Here is a 19,425-nt window from a genome sequence, read left to right as displayed (position 1 = left end):
TGAGCTTTTGGTCGCCATGGTTTTTAACGGTCGCTTCCTCCTGTTGGCGGAAATCGCCAGCTCTAAAGCACTATACAAATAAATCCGAGTTGACTCGACGGGGCAGGTTCATGAAGGCTCGGTATCGCGCATGAGGAGTTACGCACTGATCTTCATTATCCCCCGTCTCTGTGCAGCCGTCATCAGCCAGCAGAGGTCACAATTGCATCAGTTAGGAGGAATCCCCTTCGGCATCCAACCAGACGAACGAGCCAATCATTGTCCGTGTGGACGCCCAGCCTGTCGGTACCAAAGCTGAGATTCAAATTCACGAGTTTGGGTGTGTTTTACCGCACCCTTGAAGATGATTTTCTTTTAATTAGATTAAATTCAATTAGGTGTAAAGCTGTTTGCTTTGTCCTCAATGACATATGCTGCACCCCTAGGTGTACACATGCCACAATATTAAAGAACTCGCTTGTTCTTTGCAATTGCTGCCATCGATTTCACACCGCAACAATGAGTTTCTCTTCCATAAGCTACTATCTAGGAGCCAAAAAAGAAGCGAATCATTTCATTAATGCACATAATACTCAATACTCAATTTCTATTGGTAATTGCCACATTGCTTTGTTCTTAATTTGCACAACTTTTTCACGTTGCCTACTCCTCCCAGTACTCATCGCCAACTTTCGCTTCCTCCTGTTAGTGGAAATCACCAGCTCTAATTGGAAAGCAATAACAGCCACCCGCTTCACCCCCTTGCTGCTGGTCTAAACGTACCTTAAGACAGGTGAAGAGTAAGAGGACAGGGAGATGAGAATGAAGTCTTACCCTTCTGTCTGATTTGACTGCACGTCCTTCATGTCCAGGTCAGTGTCTTGTTCAGCTATCATCATTCACGCTCATAAATGTTTTCCTGTCCCCGCTGTCTACAAAATGTCTATGTTTTAGCAACCGAAGCCCAGCTGCGAGACAAGAAGGCCGTATGCTTCTTCATTATAAATACAGACACAGCAGGCCTGTCCAAGGGGGCTGCTGCTCCGCCAGCCAAGCTCATTTTCGGTCTGCAAATGTATAATGGATTTCCTTATCCATGTCTGCTGTGTACAGTTGGGACCACAATCTGAGACCACTGCTAAAATGCTTTTATTTCGCCTTGTGTGCAGTTCAATAGTGTACATTATAAATTCAGAACAATTCGATACATGTTGAATGTTTAAATACAAACAAATTTCAGCATTTCTTGGTATTTGTATTGATTAGTATATTTCAGGTAAACAATTGCTACATGTTTTAACCTAACCAAGTGTCGGAAGATCTGCTTGTTGTTGAACATATAATTTGTTTGATCACGAGTTGATAGGTGGAGTGCTGGGGGGTGCAGACGGTGGGTAATAAGTCAGGTTGTCAGTGCTGTGTGTTTTGGGAAAGCGTTCACGTAATTGTACAGCTTGTATTATTTTTTTTTACATTCACCTCATCACCAGTATTACATTCATGACAGGACTGGTAGTTACTGGGAACACAAGATTCATCGGTTCAAGTTTAATGTCAAACACCGTCACCTCACTGAAGCTCCCAGAGGAAACCCAAGCAGACACAGGGAGAACGTGCAAACTCCACACAGAAAGGACACGGGTCGCTTCACCTGGGAATCAAACCTAGGACGTTCTTGCTGTGATGCGACAGTGCTACCCACTGAGCCACTGTGCTGCCCCACTACCAGTATTAGAATGATCTGTAATTTGAGCCACAGTAGCCCTTCTGTTGGTGTGTACCAAATGCCATAACCTTCACGTCCTCTGGCATGAGTGAGGCTATTGACTAGTATATTTCAGGTGAACAATTGCTACATGTTGTAACCTAACCAAGCACTGGAAGATCTGCTTGTAGGATTGAATATAAAATTAGCTTGATCACAAGTTGATAGGTGGAGTGCTGGGGGGCGAAGAGGGTGGGTAATAAATCAGTTTGTCAGTGCAGTGTGTTTTGGGAAAGCGTTCACGTAATTGTGCAGCTCGTATTTGATTTTTTTCTAGTCGCAAATGACAAAGCAATATACACAAATTGAATTTGATTATTTGACTAATGGATGTTATTAGCCGTGGAAAGGTGATTTTGATAACATTTTGAATGAGATTTTTTTTTTCATTTCGCCCCATTTTTTCTCTGAATATAGTCATGTCCAATTACACAATCACATTTCGCTTCCTATACTGCTGCAGACCTCCACTCCTGACCGAGGAGAGCTGTAACTAGCATGGCACATGTGCAGCAGCTTCTTTTTCCCTGCACGAGGCCCCACTACCAGCAAGTTGGCACTGTAAGTTGTTTTGGATTACGGCGTGTGATAAATGTCTTAATGTAAATGTATAATAAATACATACACTATATTGTTAAAAGTATTCACTCACCCATCCAAATCATTGAATTCAGGTGTTCCAATCACTTCCATGGCCAGAGGTGTATAAAACCAAGTACCTAGGCATGCAGACTGCTTCTACAAACATTTGTGAAAGAATGGGTTGCCCTCAGGAGCTCAGTGAATTCCAATGTGGTACCGTGATAGGATGCCACCTGTGCAACAAGTCCAGTCGTGAAATTTCCTCGCTACTAAATATTCCACAGTCAACTGTCAGGTATTATAACAAAGTGGAAGCGACAGCAACTCAGCCATGAAGTGGTAGGCCACGTAAAATGACAGAGCGGGGTCAGCGGATGCTGAGGCGCATAGTGCTCAGAGGTCAGCAACTTTCTGCAGAGTCAATCGCTACAGACCTCCAAACTTCATGTGGCCTTTAGATTAGCTCAAGAACAGTGAGTAGAGAGCTTCATAGAATGGGTTTTCATGGCCGAGCAGCTGCATCCAAGCCTTACATCACCAAGCGCAATGCAAAGCATTGGATGCAGTGGTGTAAAGCACGCCGCCACTGGAATCTAGAGCATTGCAGACGTGTTCTCTGAAGTGACAAATCACGCTTCTCCGTCTGGCAATCCGATGGACGAGTCTGGGTTTGGCGGTTGCCAGGAGAACGGTACTTTGTGCCAAGTGTAAAGTTTGGTGGAGGGGGGATTATGGTGTGGGGTTGTTTTTCAGGAGTTGGGCTCGGCCCCTTAGTTCCAGTAAAAGGAACTCTTAATGCTTCAACATACCAAGAGATTTTGGACAATTTCATGTTCCCAACTTCGTGGAAACAGTTTGGGGATGGCCCCTTCCTGTTCCAACATGACTGCGCACCAGTGCACAAAGCAAGCTCCATAAAGACATGGATGAACCAGTTTGGTGTGGAAGAACTTGACTGGCCTGCACAGAGTCCAGACCTCAACCTGATAGAACACCTTTGGGATGAATTAGAGCGGAGACTGCGAGCCAGGCCTTCTCGTCCAACATCAGATGTGCTTCTGGAAGAATGGTCAAAAATTCCCATAAACACACTCCTAAACCTTGTGGAAAGCCTTCCCAGAAGAGTTAAAGCTGTTATAGCTGCAAAGGGTGGGCCAACATCATATTAAACCCTATGGATTAAGAATGGGATGTCACTCAATGGGAATTTTGTAGCTTCGCTTCACCTCAGTTGCATGTCTTTGGACTGTGGGAGGAAACCAGAGCTACCGGAGGAAACCCACACAGACATGAAAGAACATGCAAACTCCACACAGAAAGGACCCGGAAAGCTCAACCTGGGATTCGAACTCAGGACCTTCTTGCTGTAAGGCGACAGTACTACCCACTAAACCACTGTGCCGCCCCAAGTTAAAATATGGTTCAGATTTTATTTTGACTCCCATATCTTTTTTTTATATATATATTTTTTTTATGCATTTTCTCCCCCTTTTCAGCACGTCCAATTGCCCCATTGCGTCATGCTTCCTCTCCACCAATGCCGATCTCTGCTCCGATTGAGGAAAACGAAGCTGACACTCCGACACGTGGGCAGCAGCCGTATGCATCTTATCACCTACACTTTGACGAGTGCAGTGCAGCCTAGCTGCGTGTACGGAGGGACACACCCTAAGAGCACTCTTTTTCTCATCTCTGTGCAGGCGCCATCAATCAGCCAGCAGAGGTCGTAATTGTACCAGTCATGAGACCCCATCCGGCTTAGTCCCGCCCATATAAACAACAGGCCAATCATTGTTCATGTGGCCGCTCAGCCTCAGCCGTCAAGGCAGAGCTGAGATTCAATACGATGTATTCGAGATCCCAGCTCTGGTTCCAGCGTGTGTTTTTACTGCTGCGCCACCTGAGCGGCTTTACTCCTATATCTTTAATGCAAGAGTGATTTTCTGGTGTGTGCCTGGTTTTTAGTACAAAACGACATTATTCAAATTAAAAGCAATTTACAAATTGATCTTACTTAAACTAAAGACTAAAACATAATTATAAAAACTGCCACTGGAGCAAAACTGCCTAACAAATTTTGACATTTTTCTTGTTTTTGTTCATCTTAGAAACAGCTGCAGTATAAACAACAACAATTAAACCTGACTGTATAAAATAAACTTGCAAAGCTATGAATTTAACATAATTAAAGACAAAGCAAGTCTTATTCTAGACACATTGACTTACTTAGAGAAATATGAGGCACACATCCGCCCCCGCACAACTGCAATTGAGATTTTAAGTAGATGCAACCAAACAGTGATGTAAGAGCAACACCACTATGACATCTGGATGTCGATTTATGTCAACAGCTCAAAGCCTGAGCAGTTAAAACACCTGATTTTTTTCCACTGTGTCTATCACTACACTGATCACTATTTATATCTGAATTAACTTAAGCAACAGAATAGAATGCCTTTGTTTGACATACACCAATCAGACATAACATTATGACCACCTCCTTGTTTCTACACTCACTGTCCATTTTATCAGCTCCACTTACCATATAGGAGCACTTTGTAGTTCTACAATTAAATTACTGACTGTAGTCCATCTGTTTCTCTACATACTTTTTAGCCTGCTTTTACCCTGTTCTTTAATGGTCAGGATGCCCACAGGACCACTACAGAGCAGGTATTATTTGTTTGGTAGGTCATTCTCAGCACTGCAGTGACACTGACATGGTGGTGGTGTGTTAGTGTGTGTTGTGCTGGTATGCTGCTGGAGTTTTTAAACACCTCACTGTCACTGCTGGACTGAGAATAGTCCACCAACCAAAAATATCCAGCCAACAGTGCCCCGTGGGCAGCATCCTGTGACCACTGATGAAGGTCTAGAAGATGACCAACTCAAACAGCAGCAATAGATAAGCGATCGTCTCTGATTTCACATTTACAAGGTGAACCAACTAGGTAGGAGTGTCTAATAGAGTGGACAGGGAGTGGACTTGGTATTTAAAAACTCCATCAGCGCTGCTGTGTCTGATCCACTCATACCAGCACAACACACACTAACACACCACCACCATGTCAGTGTCACTGCAGTGCTGAGAATGATCCACCACCTAAATAATACATCTGCTTTGTGGTGGTCCTGTGCGGGTCCTGACCATTGAAGAACAGGGTGAAAGCAGGCTTAAAAGGTATGTAGAGTAATAGATGGACTACAGTCAATAATTGTAGAACTACAAAGTGCTTGTATGTGGTAATTGTAGCTGATAGAATGGACAGTAAGTGTAGAAACTAGGAGGTGGTTATGGCTGATCGGTATATATATATATACTGTATATACCCCTGTACAGTACAATGGAAATCTGGGGGCCCTGCTCAAGGGCCTTGCTCAAGTGGCTGCATGACAGAGCTGGGATTTGAACCTAAAACCTTCCGATTCAAGCTCTATCCACTAGGCTACCACTGTCTCAATAACATCAACGTTGCTAGTTATATTGCTTTACTTTTTTCTATCAGGCTCATAACCTCAGTGTTTGCTAAACCATTTAGATAGACAGCAGATAAAAATGTTACAGTGTAGGCCAGACGGGGATGTTATTGATCATGACTGGGCAGTGAGACAGGCAGACTGCTCTGTAACTGCAGAATTAGCCTTTTTATCCCCTGTCTGCCTCACAGTGTGCTAGTAATAGGATAAATACCACCCTCACTAAGCACACATAACAGTTTGCGCTTTTTCTTTTGTTCCTGCAATAGAGTTTTTCTCTACTGCTGTTTAAAAGACAAAAGATGCAGCATTTGGGTGGTGGAGTGGTAAAACACGCTAGGCTACAGAAGCCAAGGGCAATAACTGGCAAGCCCGAGGGATGGAGGTTCGCAGGGATTCCTCATAACTGCTGCAATACAACCTTTGCTTGCTGATCGAGGGCCCATGCACAATGAGACGTGGGATAACGGAGATCAGTGCGCGACTCTTTGTGAGTGATACAGATCTCCATATGAACCCGCCTAGTGCAGATCACAGAGGGGGGCATATTTTAGTTATGACCCTTCTCAGTCAAGATTGGAGGCCTTATATGCCTCCAAATAGCAGTAAAATCCCACCTGGGCTCCAAAAACATCTAAAGCAGTCCTGTGGTATCTGGTACCTGAAAGTTCACCCTGCTACAGTGGATCTTGCTCGAACATCGGACTAGATGACCTTGTGTTGAGGCAGTGTCCCATATGGAAAAATGCGAGCATTATTGATGCTTTTGACAGTGGACAGATGTTAGCATGGGCACTTTTACTGCCCTGCAAATACGAAGCTCCATCTAGTAAGAGGTCTGATGCACTGTGTGTTGTGACACATTCACCTCATCACCAGTATTATCACCAGTATTACATTCATGACAGGACTGGTAGTTACTGGTTACCGTGCCACCCTATCACCAGTATTAGAATGATCTGCAATTTGAGTCACAGTAGCCCTTCTGTTGGTCGGTACCAGATGCCATAACCTTCACGTCCTCTGGCATCAGTGAGGCTTTGCTGTCCCACAACCTGGCCAACCTGGCCACTGTTGGCTACCTGTGAGGCTAACATAACAATCTGGCCTTCATCCAAATCCTTCAGGTCTTTATGCTACCCATATTTGTTGCATTAAACATGTGTACTACGAGTAACCACATTAGCCCAACACTGAGTGCATCCCTGACCGTGACATTGGCACAATTGTTATAAACTAGGCATTGCCATGCACTTTTATGGTGAGGTGGTATTAGGGAGGCAAAAAGAGAAAAAAAAGAAAGGAAGGTGACCCTTGGCTTATCAGAGAATGCTTGCTTACCAACAGATTTAACAGTGATGGTGCTGATTCCTTCACTCTCTCCAATCTGCTGCCACTCCCAAACAGGCGCGCTGCCACTCTGGAGCCACTCGGTGGCGCTGCATCGGTACTGCCCCTCGTCTGTTGGAAAGGCATTATACAAGGTCAGCGTGAAGGTGTCGTATCTGGTCCGTTCCAGATGGATCTCCCCGTAGCTGTGGCGCTCCTGGTAATTGGGTCCAGGTCGTACAATGCCATCACGGTCCACTGCTGTTAGTTCGACGGCAGTGTTGCCCTCTTTATCCAGATACTGCCAGTTGATGGACATTGCTCCGAGGGTCGAATGCACCGAGCATGTCAACTGGATGTTCTCTCCCTCCAACACCTCTGAGGAGTTGCTGGAAACCGACACGCTAATGTTACTGCCTGAAAGAAAGAGAGCAAACAGATAAATAGAAAATACAGATTTAAACTCAGTAAATAGTCTAAAGCTTATTTTACACGCCATCAACCAAAGAGACTCATTAAAAAATGTAATTAATGTGATGGACGCCAGGAGATCTTTAAATCAAGAGAGACATCAGGGCTTGTCTGGTCTTTAAAGCTTTCAGAATGATCTATCCTCATAATGTTTTATCCTCTTATGACCAAAGCTTTAATTTTTATACATTTTTTGTCTTGTTTTAGCCTTATTTACTGTCTGGTACTTTTGCTACAACTAAATGGCAGATTAAAGTGTCTACTAATGGGGACAACAGCTCTATGTTAAGCAGAATGAAGCATAAAGCATAAAAAGCCAAAATGTAATGTCCCCATATGTGGCCACAGGGACTTAAGAGTATGAATCTTAATTGAAACTTTTTGGACAAGAAGGACCACATCATGTTTGGCAAAACACAGCTCAAACAAATTAGAGTAAAAACATTATAGCATCATTATCCAGCATTGTCCTGGGAAAAGACGTCGCCTTGATGGTAGCTTGTGTCTTTCTAAAATTCCAATATATGCTTCTGTGTCAATGATATCTTCATCCATGCCATGATCACTGATGTACCAACGTACTATGACAGATGTTGAATTTTGCACCGTTGACTGACAAATGCCCTAATCTGTATATATGATGTCAGAATTGCACAGGGAGACAATAACACCATCCCAACTACTACAGGTACGTTCAGACCGGCAGCGAAGTGACCAGCTGGCATTTATTTTCAATTAAAGCTGGCAAACATTAGAAACGTGAAGAGGGAGGAGTCAGGGGTGTGAAAAAGTTGAGCAAAGTTTCTGCAGCTTTATGCAAATTGGGAGCAAAGTGATGAGGCGATTACCAAAAGGAACTGAGCAGTGAGCAAACCGGTATGTGCAATCTCTCCACCATCGTGAAGAGACTAGAGATGGAAGAATAAACAGACAAAGCAGCAAATTCAAAGAACAAACATCGTGTTGACTTCGCAGACAGTAATGCACTACGCAGGGATGTATTTTATAGATGAGCGATTTCCCCCTGGATTTTTATTTGTAGTGGGAACACGAAAATAAATCTAATTTGTGATCACATTATGTTTCTATACGCTCTGTAGATACTAGTCAGTAAATTATGCTGTACTGCCATGGCAACTGTTTTTTTCTTTGTGTCTGTTAAACCAAGACAACCAAATGGGCAGGGCACAGGCGATGATGCCGTTTTTTTGAGGCAAAAAAAAAAATCGCTGCCGATTGAGTGTAGGGTTAGACATCAGGGTTAATCAGCTCCCAGCAATAGGAAAGCCTGTGACATTACTGGACATTGAACTAGCAAACTCAAGGTAATGGGGTAAACAACAGGGCATGTTTTACCACACTCGACAGGCTCAGTATACAGAGATTAGATTAAATCCAGAGTCCATTTGGTGTAAGACAAGCAAGAAAAATGCTCCCACAAAAGCTTATGATGTTGGCGGATAGTGCGTCAGGATGCTCCAGCAGGGCTCTGATGTATTGCACACTGCTTAGTGAATCCCGGTCTAACAGCCTAGAAATGCCGAGCTCCAGACCAGCATCGCATGGCTTTGTGGACTGGTTGTGGATCAGGAAGCTCAGCGAAGGATCTGTCAAGCAGAACGTGGATCAAAGCTCATCCTGGCATTTTCAACTGGGATTTTTACACTCATCCACACCCTCTCAAATATAAAAGAGAATAAAATAATTAAAAAAAATGTTAAAGAGGTGAGGTACAGTTCTCTTGTGCAGGCGTGGAGATGTGCTACCCTTAGGTAAGAAAAAATACCCTAACGTAGTGCTAACATAGTGCACTAACTTCTCAATCACACACCACTGATGTAAGACCTAAATACAAAAAGGGAATTGGTCTGAAATATATGGAAAGCAGTTTTTTAACCAGGCAGAGTATAAGCAGTTTCACCCTCATTTCTACAAACCCCATTTCCAAAAAAGTTGGGACATTTTGTAAAATGCACTATAAAGAATAATATGTGATTTATAAATTATCTTCAATCTTTAAGTAACTCATAAAAGATGAGATTTTATTGTAATTTGTAAATACAAACACATTTAGAATTTGTTGCCTGCAACACACTTCAAAAAAGTTGGGACAGAACCGTGTTTACCCCTGTTCTCCATCACCTATTCTAAGGTATTAATGAGACATTTTAATGGTTTGGTAACTGATGACACAAATGGTTGCAGTTTTGCTCGCTTGATATGAGTTTTCAGCTGCTCAACAGTCTGTGGTCACCATCGGCGTATGATTCTCTTCTTCATGATGCACTATACATTTTCAATAGGAGACAGATCTGGACTGCAGGCAGGCCAGACAAGCACTTCAAGTCTATGGTTAAAGCGCATACAGAATGAGGCCTGGCATCGTCTTGCTGAAATAATCATTGACGTCCTGGGAAAAGACGTCGCCTTGATAGTAGCTTGTGTCTTTCTAAAATTCCAATATATGCCTCTGTGTCAATGGTATCTTCATCCATGCCATGATCACTGATGTACTGATGTACAAACTTACCATGACCGATGTTTGGAAAGAATTTTGTACCTTTTACTGATAACAGTCTGGATGGTCCTTTTCATCTTCGTCAAAGAGAACTTGAAGTCCATTTTAGACTCATCTGACCACAGCACGTTTCCACTGTCTTTTGGACCATCAGTGATGAGTTTTGGCACAGAGAACTCAAAAGCATTTTTGCATAGAATTGTTGTACAGCTTTCTGTTTGTCATAGAGTTTCAGGTTGTATTTTATGATGCAGCTGTATTCTACGTTAAATGACAATGGTTTTCTGAAGTACCCCCAAGCCCAGGGGCAATATTTATCACAGTAGCATGACAGTTTATCATGCAATGCCATCTGAGAGCTCAAAATACATGCACATTCCACAGTGGTTTCAGTGTTTGCCCTATATGACCTGAGATCTTTCCAGATTCCTGGAATCTTTTCACAATGTTAGGAACAGTAGATGCTGAAAGATTAAATTATGTGCAATTTTGTACCCTCATTGAGTTACGCTTCACATCTACCGATACAACCCTCCACTGCTGACTGTGGAGAGCGAACGGACACATGACCCCTTCGACATGTGTGCAGTACCGACTGCCTCTTTTCACCTGCACTAAGTAATTGGTCGTAATTGCACCAGGTATGAGAAACCCTGGTCCGGCTTTCCCATCCCTGAACAACAGCCAATTGTTGTTCACGTGGCCGCCCAGCCCAGCTGAGTGGCAAAGCTGAAATTCAATACAATGTATTTGAAATCCCAGCTCGGGTGTGGTAGCGTATTTTACCGCTGCGCCACCTGGGCGGCATAAATAAAAGATTTTAAAAACAAATCCCAGATTCTTCTTTTCATTGTTTTTACAAAATCCCAACTTTTTCAAAAATGGTGTCGTATTTTCTGCCCACGATTTCTCTGCCTCGATGTGTCTGAGATTCCTGCCACAACTGCAGCTGATTGTTATCTAAGTGGAAAGCAGGTCCTCTACCATGCCCAGTGTAAGCAGGGTTTCTGCTTCTCTGGGGTGCTGGCAGGCCTGTCAAACACTGTCTCAATGCACAACAGCAAGCCCAGGGCAGGCAGGTGATGAAGATGGGCAGAGTACGACTGCTTGAGAGAGAGTAAGAGCAAGAGAGCAAATGAAATAAAGAATCAGATAGAGAGAGCCAGAGAGAGAGCAAACAAAATAAAGAATAAAGCTGCAAGAAATGATGAAATATATGGACAACTGTATGTGCACACTGTAGCCCCGGGCTGTTGTTACAGCTCTAATAGTCTCATAAACCTTGCATATATTGCAGGAAAAGCTCTTGTGGGACTAAACCAAAACAAATCACTCTAATAAAGTGCATCTCTTAGGAGCACATCCTTGACTTTGACTTTCCGGCTCTGTAGTACATAAAGAGAGAAGACCTGGAATAAATAAGGGTGAATGTACGGATCAGTGGACTTAATTTATTTACACTGACTGCTATTTCCTTTATTGAGTAGCTTTTAAGTGTATCTTTTAAAAGTAAGATGAGAGTGCTCTTCCATACCACACATGGGGCAGACTTCAAGTGGTCAGGCATAACTGGCTAGCCCTAGTGGGCAAAGTGGAGTGATTGTTTGGGGACCTGCTTAAAGAAGAAGAAGACATTACATTTACATTTTTGGCCTTTAGCAGACGCTTTTATCCAAAGCGACTTACAGTACAGTGACAATATATTGCCTAAGCAGTTGAGGGTTAAGGGCGTGGCTCAAGGGCCCAACAGAGGCAACCTGGCAGTAGTGGGGCTTAAACCAGCCTTTCGTTTACTAGTCCAAGTTTTGTAAATAATTAAGTATGTTAGAATTTATTTTGAGCAGCCAAAAGGTGCAGCAAGATATTCCGCTAGCACACCAGTGCTGGGATTCTGAATTCTCCGAGTTTACATCTCAGCTCTGCTACCGGTCAGCTGGGCGCCCCCTAACAGGCACAATTGGCAGTGCCTGCAGAAGTCAAAATGGGCCACTAGTATGGTGGATGAAAAAATTCCAGACAAAAAAAGAGGTGGGGTCTTTGATGCTGGTTAAGAACCCTGGTTTGTAGCCCGAGGCACCTGTACAGAAGTGGAGGAACGCGGAGATCAATGCATGACTCTCCATGCGCGAGACTGGCCTCATCCACTAATAAAATGGGCAAAAAAGAAGGGGTTGATGGACTGTGCAAGTGTCGAAGGGAGCGTGTTTTAGGTAAATATACCCTCCTCTGATGCAATCATGGTCCCCATCAGTGGAACACTAATTGGCTATGCTAAATTGGGACAAAAAGGGAGAAAATGCATAAAAATGAAAAAAAAAATGATGTAAAATGATACACATTAAATTATAAAAGATTTATGTTTTGTATTAAATTCTGCTTTTATTCTGGCTCATCTCCATATTACCTGTTGCATTAGTAACTACGTCATGATGTTGGCTGGACAGAAGTTGCAGTAAGTGATTGTTGCTTTAGTCACATTGTTTTAAGAAGATTCAAAGAAACCCAATGGCTACTCGAGCCAGTAAGGAGGAGAGCAACTGTACAAACTCAAGTTTGTGCACAGGAGCAGCCCTCAGTGTTCTAAACTGCATTAAAATGCCGATCACAAGCGAGTCGATCTGTAGACCACTTGCCTGGGGATCTTCCCTGCATAACCCTGGCTTGCACTATCCAGAAACTCTGCTGAGAGGGAGATGTTTCGGATGCATCCATGCCCCCCGACATGAAGTGCTGAGACCCTACAACAGCAGGTACTGTAACCTTAGCTAACAATTGTTTTTTTAGCATGTAAAAGCTCACAGCATAAAGCTTAAAACATTGTGTGAACTAAACTTTCATCTTCTGTTGCTAAGTCACAACATCAAGTTGACATTAATATATTCAGTCGCTGTCTGGTTTATAAAAGCAGTTCACCACTGAGCAGAACATATTGAAACAACAACGCACATGCATTTATAATAACTTCACAAACAACTCTATTTCTATTCAGTGAGATAACATGTCTAGATGTGGTATTCAGAATATAGTTCATACTTTGTTTAGCTTGTAAATCTTTTACAAAAAATGTAAAACAAATCATTAATATTTTAAATAATGCACAGATCTTTTTCATACGGCACTCCACACAGGGTGGCTATGATTCTTGACTTTATTTATCCAATTATCCATCCATCGCTTCATCCATCCACCCATCGCTCCGTCTATCGCTCCATCCATCCATCGCTTCATCCATCCATCCATTCACCCATCGCTCCATCTATCGCTCCATCCATCCATTGCTTCATCCATCCATCCATCCATCGCTTCATCCATCCACCCATCGCTCCGTCTATCGCTCCATCTATCGCTCCATCCATCCATCGATTCATCCATCCACCCATCGCTCCGTCTATCGCTCCATCTATCGCTCCATCCATCCATCCATCGCTTCATCCATCCATCGCTTCATCCATCCATCCATCGCTCCGTCTATCGCTCCATCCATCCATCCATCGCTTCATCCATCGCTCCGTCTATCGCTCCATCCATCCATCCATCGCTTCATCCATCCATCGCTTCATCCATCCACCCATCGCTCAGTCTATCGCTCCATCCATCCATCCATCGCTTCATCCATCCACCCATCGCTCCGTCTATCGCTCCATCCATCCATCGCTTCATCCATCCATCCATCGCTTCATCCATCCACCCATCGCTCCGTCTATCGCTCCATCCATCCATCCATCCATCCATCCATCACTTCATCCATCCACCCATCGCTCCGTCTATTGCTCCATCCGTCCATCGCTTCATCCATCCATCATCCATCACTTCGTCCATTCATCGCTTCATTATATCCCATTCAATTCATTAATTTCATACATCCATCCCTCCCTCCCATCATCCCTCTATCCATTCCATTCATCCCATCCCTCCTATCCATTCATCCATCCATCCATCCATCCCTTCCCACTCAATCCATTCATTTTATACATCCATCCCTCCTGTCATTCCTCTATCCATTCATCCATCCATCCTTTTTTTGACTGCAGTAATATTAACTCAGTTCAGGACTATTTAACGCTTGATTTGGCCATTGGGCTCTTTTATGCTCTAACGTGAGTTTTTTTTAACTGGATTTGAATGGATTTAAATTCATATTTGTTTAGCTTGTAAAACTTAAAAACATTTTTTAAAACAAATTATTATTATCTTAAATAATGCACAGATCTTCTTTATACGGCACTCCACACAGGGTGGCTATGATTCTTGACTTTATTTATCCAATTATCCATCTATCGCTTCATCCATCCACCCATCGCTCCGTCTATCGCTTTATCCATCCCATCATTCCATCCCACTCAATCCATTAATTGTATACATCCATCCCACCCGTCATCCATTCCATCCATCCAACCTTTTTTTGACTGCAGTAATATTAACTCAGTTCAGGACTATTTAACGTTTGATTTGGCCATTGGGCTCTTTTATGCTCTAACGTGAGTTTTTTTTACTGGATTTGAATAGCCAAAGTCCTATCAATGGCTTTTTGCTTTACTTTATTTACTTATTTTAATACAAAGCTGCCTCAGATCACTTTGTGCATATTAACAGCTCAAACTGTTTATAAAATGTTCAAGCCCTGACACCAGTTCTTATAGTTTGAACATGCATGATGTGGATGATTCTAGTCCCTGGTTTTGTTCCAGTGTAGCACCGTGAAAGGGTTTATGGGTAGAAGCTATGCTCTGCTGAAGCAGGCAGTACAATAGACCTGAAGGAGGTAGGTTGTGCCAGTTAGGTGCGTTCTGATGGATCTTTTCTAATTTCAATGATTATCATAAACTCTTCACCCACCCAGCTGAAGGGCCTTTGCTGAGGCACAGGACTGTCAGCCACTCTCTGGATTCACTTAGGCAGCCCTAAGGGAAGAGACCTTCTTTCCTCCTCTTACCCTCTCTCCACACTCTCATTTCATGCTTGTTAGGCATGGAGCTTTGAGCTGCTCTCGCAGTCGTTTTTTCTGCTTTAGCTCAACAATGAAAATATTTAGGGGCCGAATAGCTTTGCACAAAACAAATGTGTACAAGGACAATGTCCTGTCAGAAAGTTCAGACAAGGCATTGTTCTTTTTTCCAACTTTATTCCTTTGAATCAGGGGAAAGCGGGTTGGTGCCATCCTTCCAATGACATTTAGTAACCTTTCATATAGCTAAATCTATTGCTGTGCCATTTCATTTGCTTAATATTTACTTGGGTGTTGACGTCTTAATACCCACTTCAGAGAGGTGAACCATGGAAACACAGGTGTACGCCAGTCTCCACTGAGAGTTAGGGAGTGAATCTAGATCCACTCCTAATAATATGAGAAAAAAGCAGTGTTCCATATTGACAGTATGTCAGAATTATCCTTTCACATTATTGTAACACTCCTATACACACTAGGGGTCTGTCCGAAAACCTAGTGAGCTCTCTACATAGACAGCAATTTTACGTCATCCTATGCGCTCTGGAGAAGAAGCGTGTCCAAATTTTTATATGCTTTAAAATGCTGCCTACTGAGGTGCCTTAATTTTAAACGATAATCTGACTGAATAATGAGGGAGTATATATATATATATATATATATATATATATATATATATATATATATATATATATACAGTGTATCACAAAAGTGAGTACACCCCTCACATTTCTGCAGATATTTAAGTATATCTTTTCATGGGACAACACTGACAAAATGACACTTTGACACAATGAAAAGTAGTCTGTGTGCAGCTTATATAACAGTGTAAATTTATTCTTCCCTCAAAATAACTCAATATACAGCCATTAATGTCTAAACCACCGGCAACAAAAGTGAGTACACCCCTAAGAGACTACACCCCTAAATGTCCAAATTGAGCACTGCTTGTCATTTTCCCTCCAAAATGTCATGTGATTTGTTAGTGTTACTAGGTCTCAGGTGTGCATAGGGAGCAGGTGTGTTCAATTTAGTAGTACAGCTCTCACACTCTCTCATACTGGTCACTGAAAGTTCCAACATGGCACCTCATAGCAAAGAACTCTCTGAGGATCTTAAAAGACGAATTGTTGCGCTACATGAAGATGGCCAAGGCTACAAGAAGATTGCCAACACCCTGAAACTGAGCTGCAGCACAGTGGCCAAGATCATCCAGCGTTTTAAAAGAGCAGGGTCCACTCAGAACAGACCTCGCGTTGGTCGTCCAAAGAAGCTGAGTGCACGTGCTCAGCGTCACATCCAACTGCTGTCTTTGAAAGATAGGTGCAGGAGTGCTGTCAGCATTGCTGCAGAGATTGAAAAGGTGGGGGGTCAGCCTGTCAGTGCTCAGACCATACGCCGCACATTACATCAAATTGGTCTGCATGGCTGTCACCCCAGAAGGAAGCCTCTTCTGAAGTCTCTACACAAGAAAGCCCGCAAACAGTTTGCTGAAGACATGTCAACAAAGGACATGGATTATTGGAACCATGTCCTATGGTCTGATGAGACCAAGAATAATTTGTTTGGTTCAGATGGTCTCAAGCATGTGTGGTGGCAATCAGGTGAGAAGTACAAAGATAAGTGTGTCATGCCTACAGTCAAGCATGGTGGTGGGAATGCCATGGTCTGGGGCTGCATGAGTGCAGCAGGTGTTGGGGAGTTACATTTCATTGAGGGACACATGAACTCCAATATGTACTGTGAAATACTGAAGCAGAGCATGATCCCCTCCCTCCGGAAACTGGGTCGCAGGGCAGTGTTCCAGCATGATAATGACCCCAAACACACCTCTAAGACGACCACTGCTTTATTGAAGAGGCTGAAGGTAAAGGTGATGGACTGGCCAAGAATGTCTCCAGACCTAAACCCAATAGAACATCTTTGGGGCATCCTCAAGCGGAAGGTGGAGGAGCGCAAAGTCTCGAATATCCGCCAGCTCCGTGATGTCGTCATGGAGGAGTGGAAAAGCATTCCAGTGGCAACCTGTGAAGCTCTGGTAAACTCCATGCCCAGGAGAGTTAAGGCAGTTCTGGGAAATAATGGTGGCCACACAAAATATTGACACTTCAGGAACTTTCACTAAGGGGTGTACTCACTTTTGTTGCCGGTGGTTTAGACATTAATGGCTGTATATTGAGTTATTTTGAGGGAAGAATAAATTTACACTGTTATATAAGCTGCACACAGACTACTTTTCATTGTGTCAAAGTGTCATTTTGTCAGTGTTGTCCCATGAAAAGATATACTTAAATATCTGCAGAAATGTGAGGGGTGTACTCACTTTTGTGATACACTGTATATATATATATATATATATATGTATATATGCAATTTGTTGAGGGTGCAATTTTTTTTTGCACTGGGGCCCATGAGCTCCTAGTTACGCCACTGGTGTTGCATCTAGAAATGGTTCGTATTATAAGCTCCTGTTTTCAGTGGCAGGGTTATTATAACAGGACAAGATCCTCACTTTTGCCAGATAATGTGAACAGACTTGTCATTTTAAATAACTGGCTGAAAGATGAGTAGCTGTTAACAACACTCTATATAGGCATTGACTGGCTTTCTAAAAATAATTTGGATTTAATAATTTTGTCATAATTTTATTTATTTTTTATTATTGGTAAACATTTTCTTGCAATAAAAATGTGCATAACTATTCAAATTTTGCTTAATTATTTTGGCAGGTGATTAATCGCGATTAATTTGTTTTTTTTTAATCATGATTAATCTCGATTGAAAATTTTAATCGAGTGACAGCCCTAATTTTAACTCATTTTTAATTCATATAGAGGTGTACTTTGTTTGCAAATTTGGGCTTTTCGGTACACGGAGGGAGATGTTAGCTGGCATACTAGTGGGTTGTGCCGCCTGCGTTGACGTAATCACCATAATCGCTGTCTGAGTTGTGCGTATAAGTTTGATGTCTTATTAGAATCCTCTCTACTTAGGCAGCTGCCTATTATGCAGTAGGCAGCTCAGTAGGTGTTTGAACAGACCCTAGATCTTGTGGATTATGTCTAAAAAACTTTAGATTGCTATCAATGTAAATATGGGGGCAAGCCATAGCCAAGTGGTTAAAGTACTGGACTAGTAACCAGAAGGTCGCTGGTTCAAGCCCCACCACTGCCAGGTTGCTGCTGTTGGGCTCTTGAGCAAGGCCCTTAACCCTCAATTGCTCAGACTGTACACTGTAACTGTACTGTAAGTCGCTTTGGATAAAGGCGTCTGCTAAATGCCGAAAATGTAAATGTAAAATGTAAATCTATCAGGTGTGTTTTGACTCTGCTTAATGACCCATTATTAAAGTGATTCACTCCTGATTCATTTAAATGATTCCTAATAACAATTAGAGATTACTGACAGTGTATTTACTGAAATTCTCAATAATTTTAATGATAACACAGATAGGACTGGGGTCCCTGCTGAGTCTGGTTCCTCTCAAGGTTTCTTCCTGTATTTTTAAGGGAGATTTTCCTTGTCACTGTCGCCCTTGGCTTGCTCAACGGGGGTTTTTGGTCTGTTGGTCCTGGATTCTGTAAAGTTGCTTTGAGACTATGTCTATTGTAGAAAGTGCTATACAAATACATTTGACTTGACTTGATATTTCTCCTGTTTGAGATGAGGTTTTCTGATGAACATAAACTGTTTGTACTGTTGTCCCAAAAAGCAAAATTAAATAATGCAGCCCCAGTGAAATGCCAGTTTATACAAGGTAAATGTGCATGTTTAAAAAGGGCTAAAGACTATAGCTAACATGTGTGTCTATATGAAAAATAGCTCTCTATTAAGATTTTTAAAATCCAGACAAACAAAACGTATCCAGCTACTAATCTGGACTGTATCAGGACACTTGGAATCAAAATAAAACAAAAATACTCACTCAGAGGTGTGACACTGATCTGAACATTGCGGGAGCGCTTGCTCCGGTCGATAAACTCTCCGGTGGGCGTCTTTTCCCGCTCAGTCACCCTACAGATATATTTCCCAGCGTCCTCCGGAAGCAGGTGCTGCAGCTTGAGTAGATGGATGTAAGGGCTCTCCTTGCGAACAGTCAAGAGGCCGGTGGCCTCACGCTGGACATAGTTGGGCCCTATGACAGGAACAGCGCTGGGCCCCACCACGGCCACAGACGAGCTGCTGAAGACCCACGACACCGAGAAGTAGCGCTCGGCAACATTCTGAGCGTCTATGGTGCAGCGGAGCTCCAGCGGCTCACCTGCCGTGTAGGCCCGGCGAGCTGTTGTCAACTGGATGCTGAAGTCGCGATCTGAAAGAGAGAAACAAGATTTTTTTTAATGTGTAATTAGCTAAGAT

At 42.8% G+C, this 19,425-nt stretch overlaps 1 protein-coding gene across 1 annotated transcript in view; it reads right to left on the bottom strand.

Annotated features, from left to right (window-relative positions):
- igsf3 (immunoglobulin superfamily, member 3) overlaps positions 1–19,425 on the bottom strand; it is a 237,565-nt gene that overhangs the window by 53,980 nt on the left and 164,160 nt on the right. The window contains exons 4-5 of the mRNA XM_063005750.1: positions 18,992–19,378; positions 7,145–7,549 (exon numbers count right to left, since the gene is read on the bottom strand). Of these exons, the coding sequence (XP_062861820.1) occupies positions 7,145–7,549; positions 18,992–19,378 (792 nt within the window). The remainder of the gene's footprint in view (positions 1–7,144; positions 7,550–18,991; positions 19,379–19,425) is intronic.

Source organism: Trichomycterus rosablanca, chromosome 12 (assembly GCF_030014385.1).
Source record: "Trichomycterus rosablanca isolate fTriRos1 chromosome 12, fTriRos1.hap1, whole genome shotgun sequence".
In the NCBI taxonomy this organism is placed as follows: Eukaryota; Metazoa; Chordata; class Actinopteri; order Siluriformes; family Trichomycteridae; genus Trichomycterus; species Trichomycterus rosablanca.
Note: the sequence above shows the minus strand (reverse complement) of the source record. Positions and strands in the feature narration are given on the sequence as shown.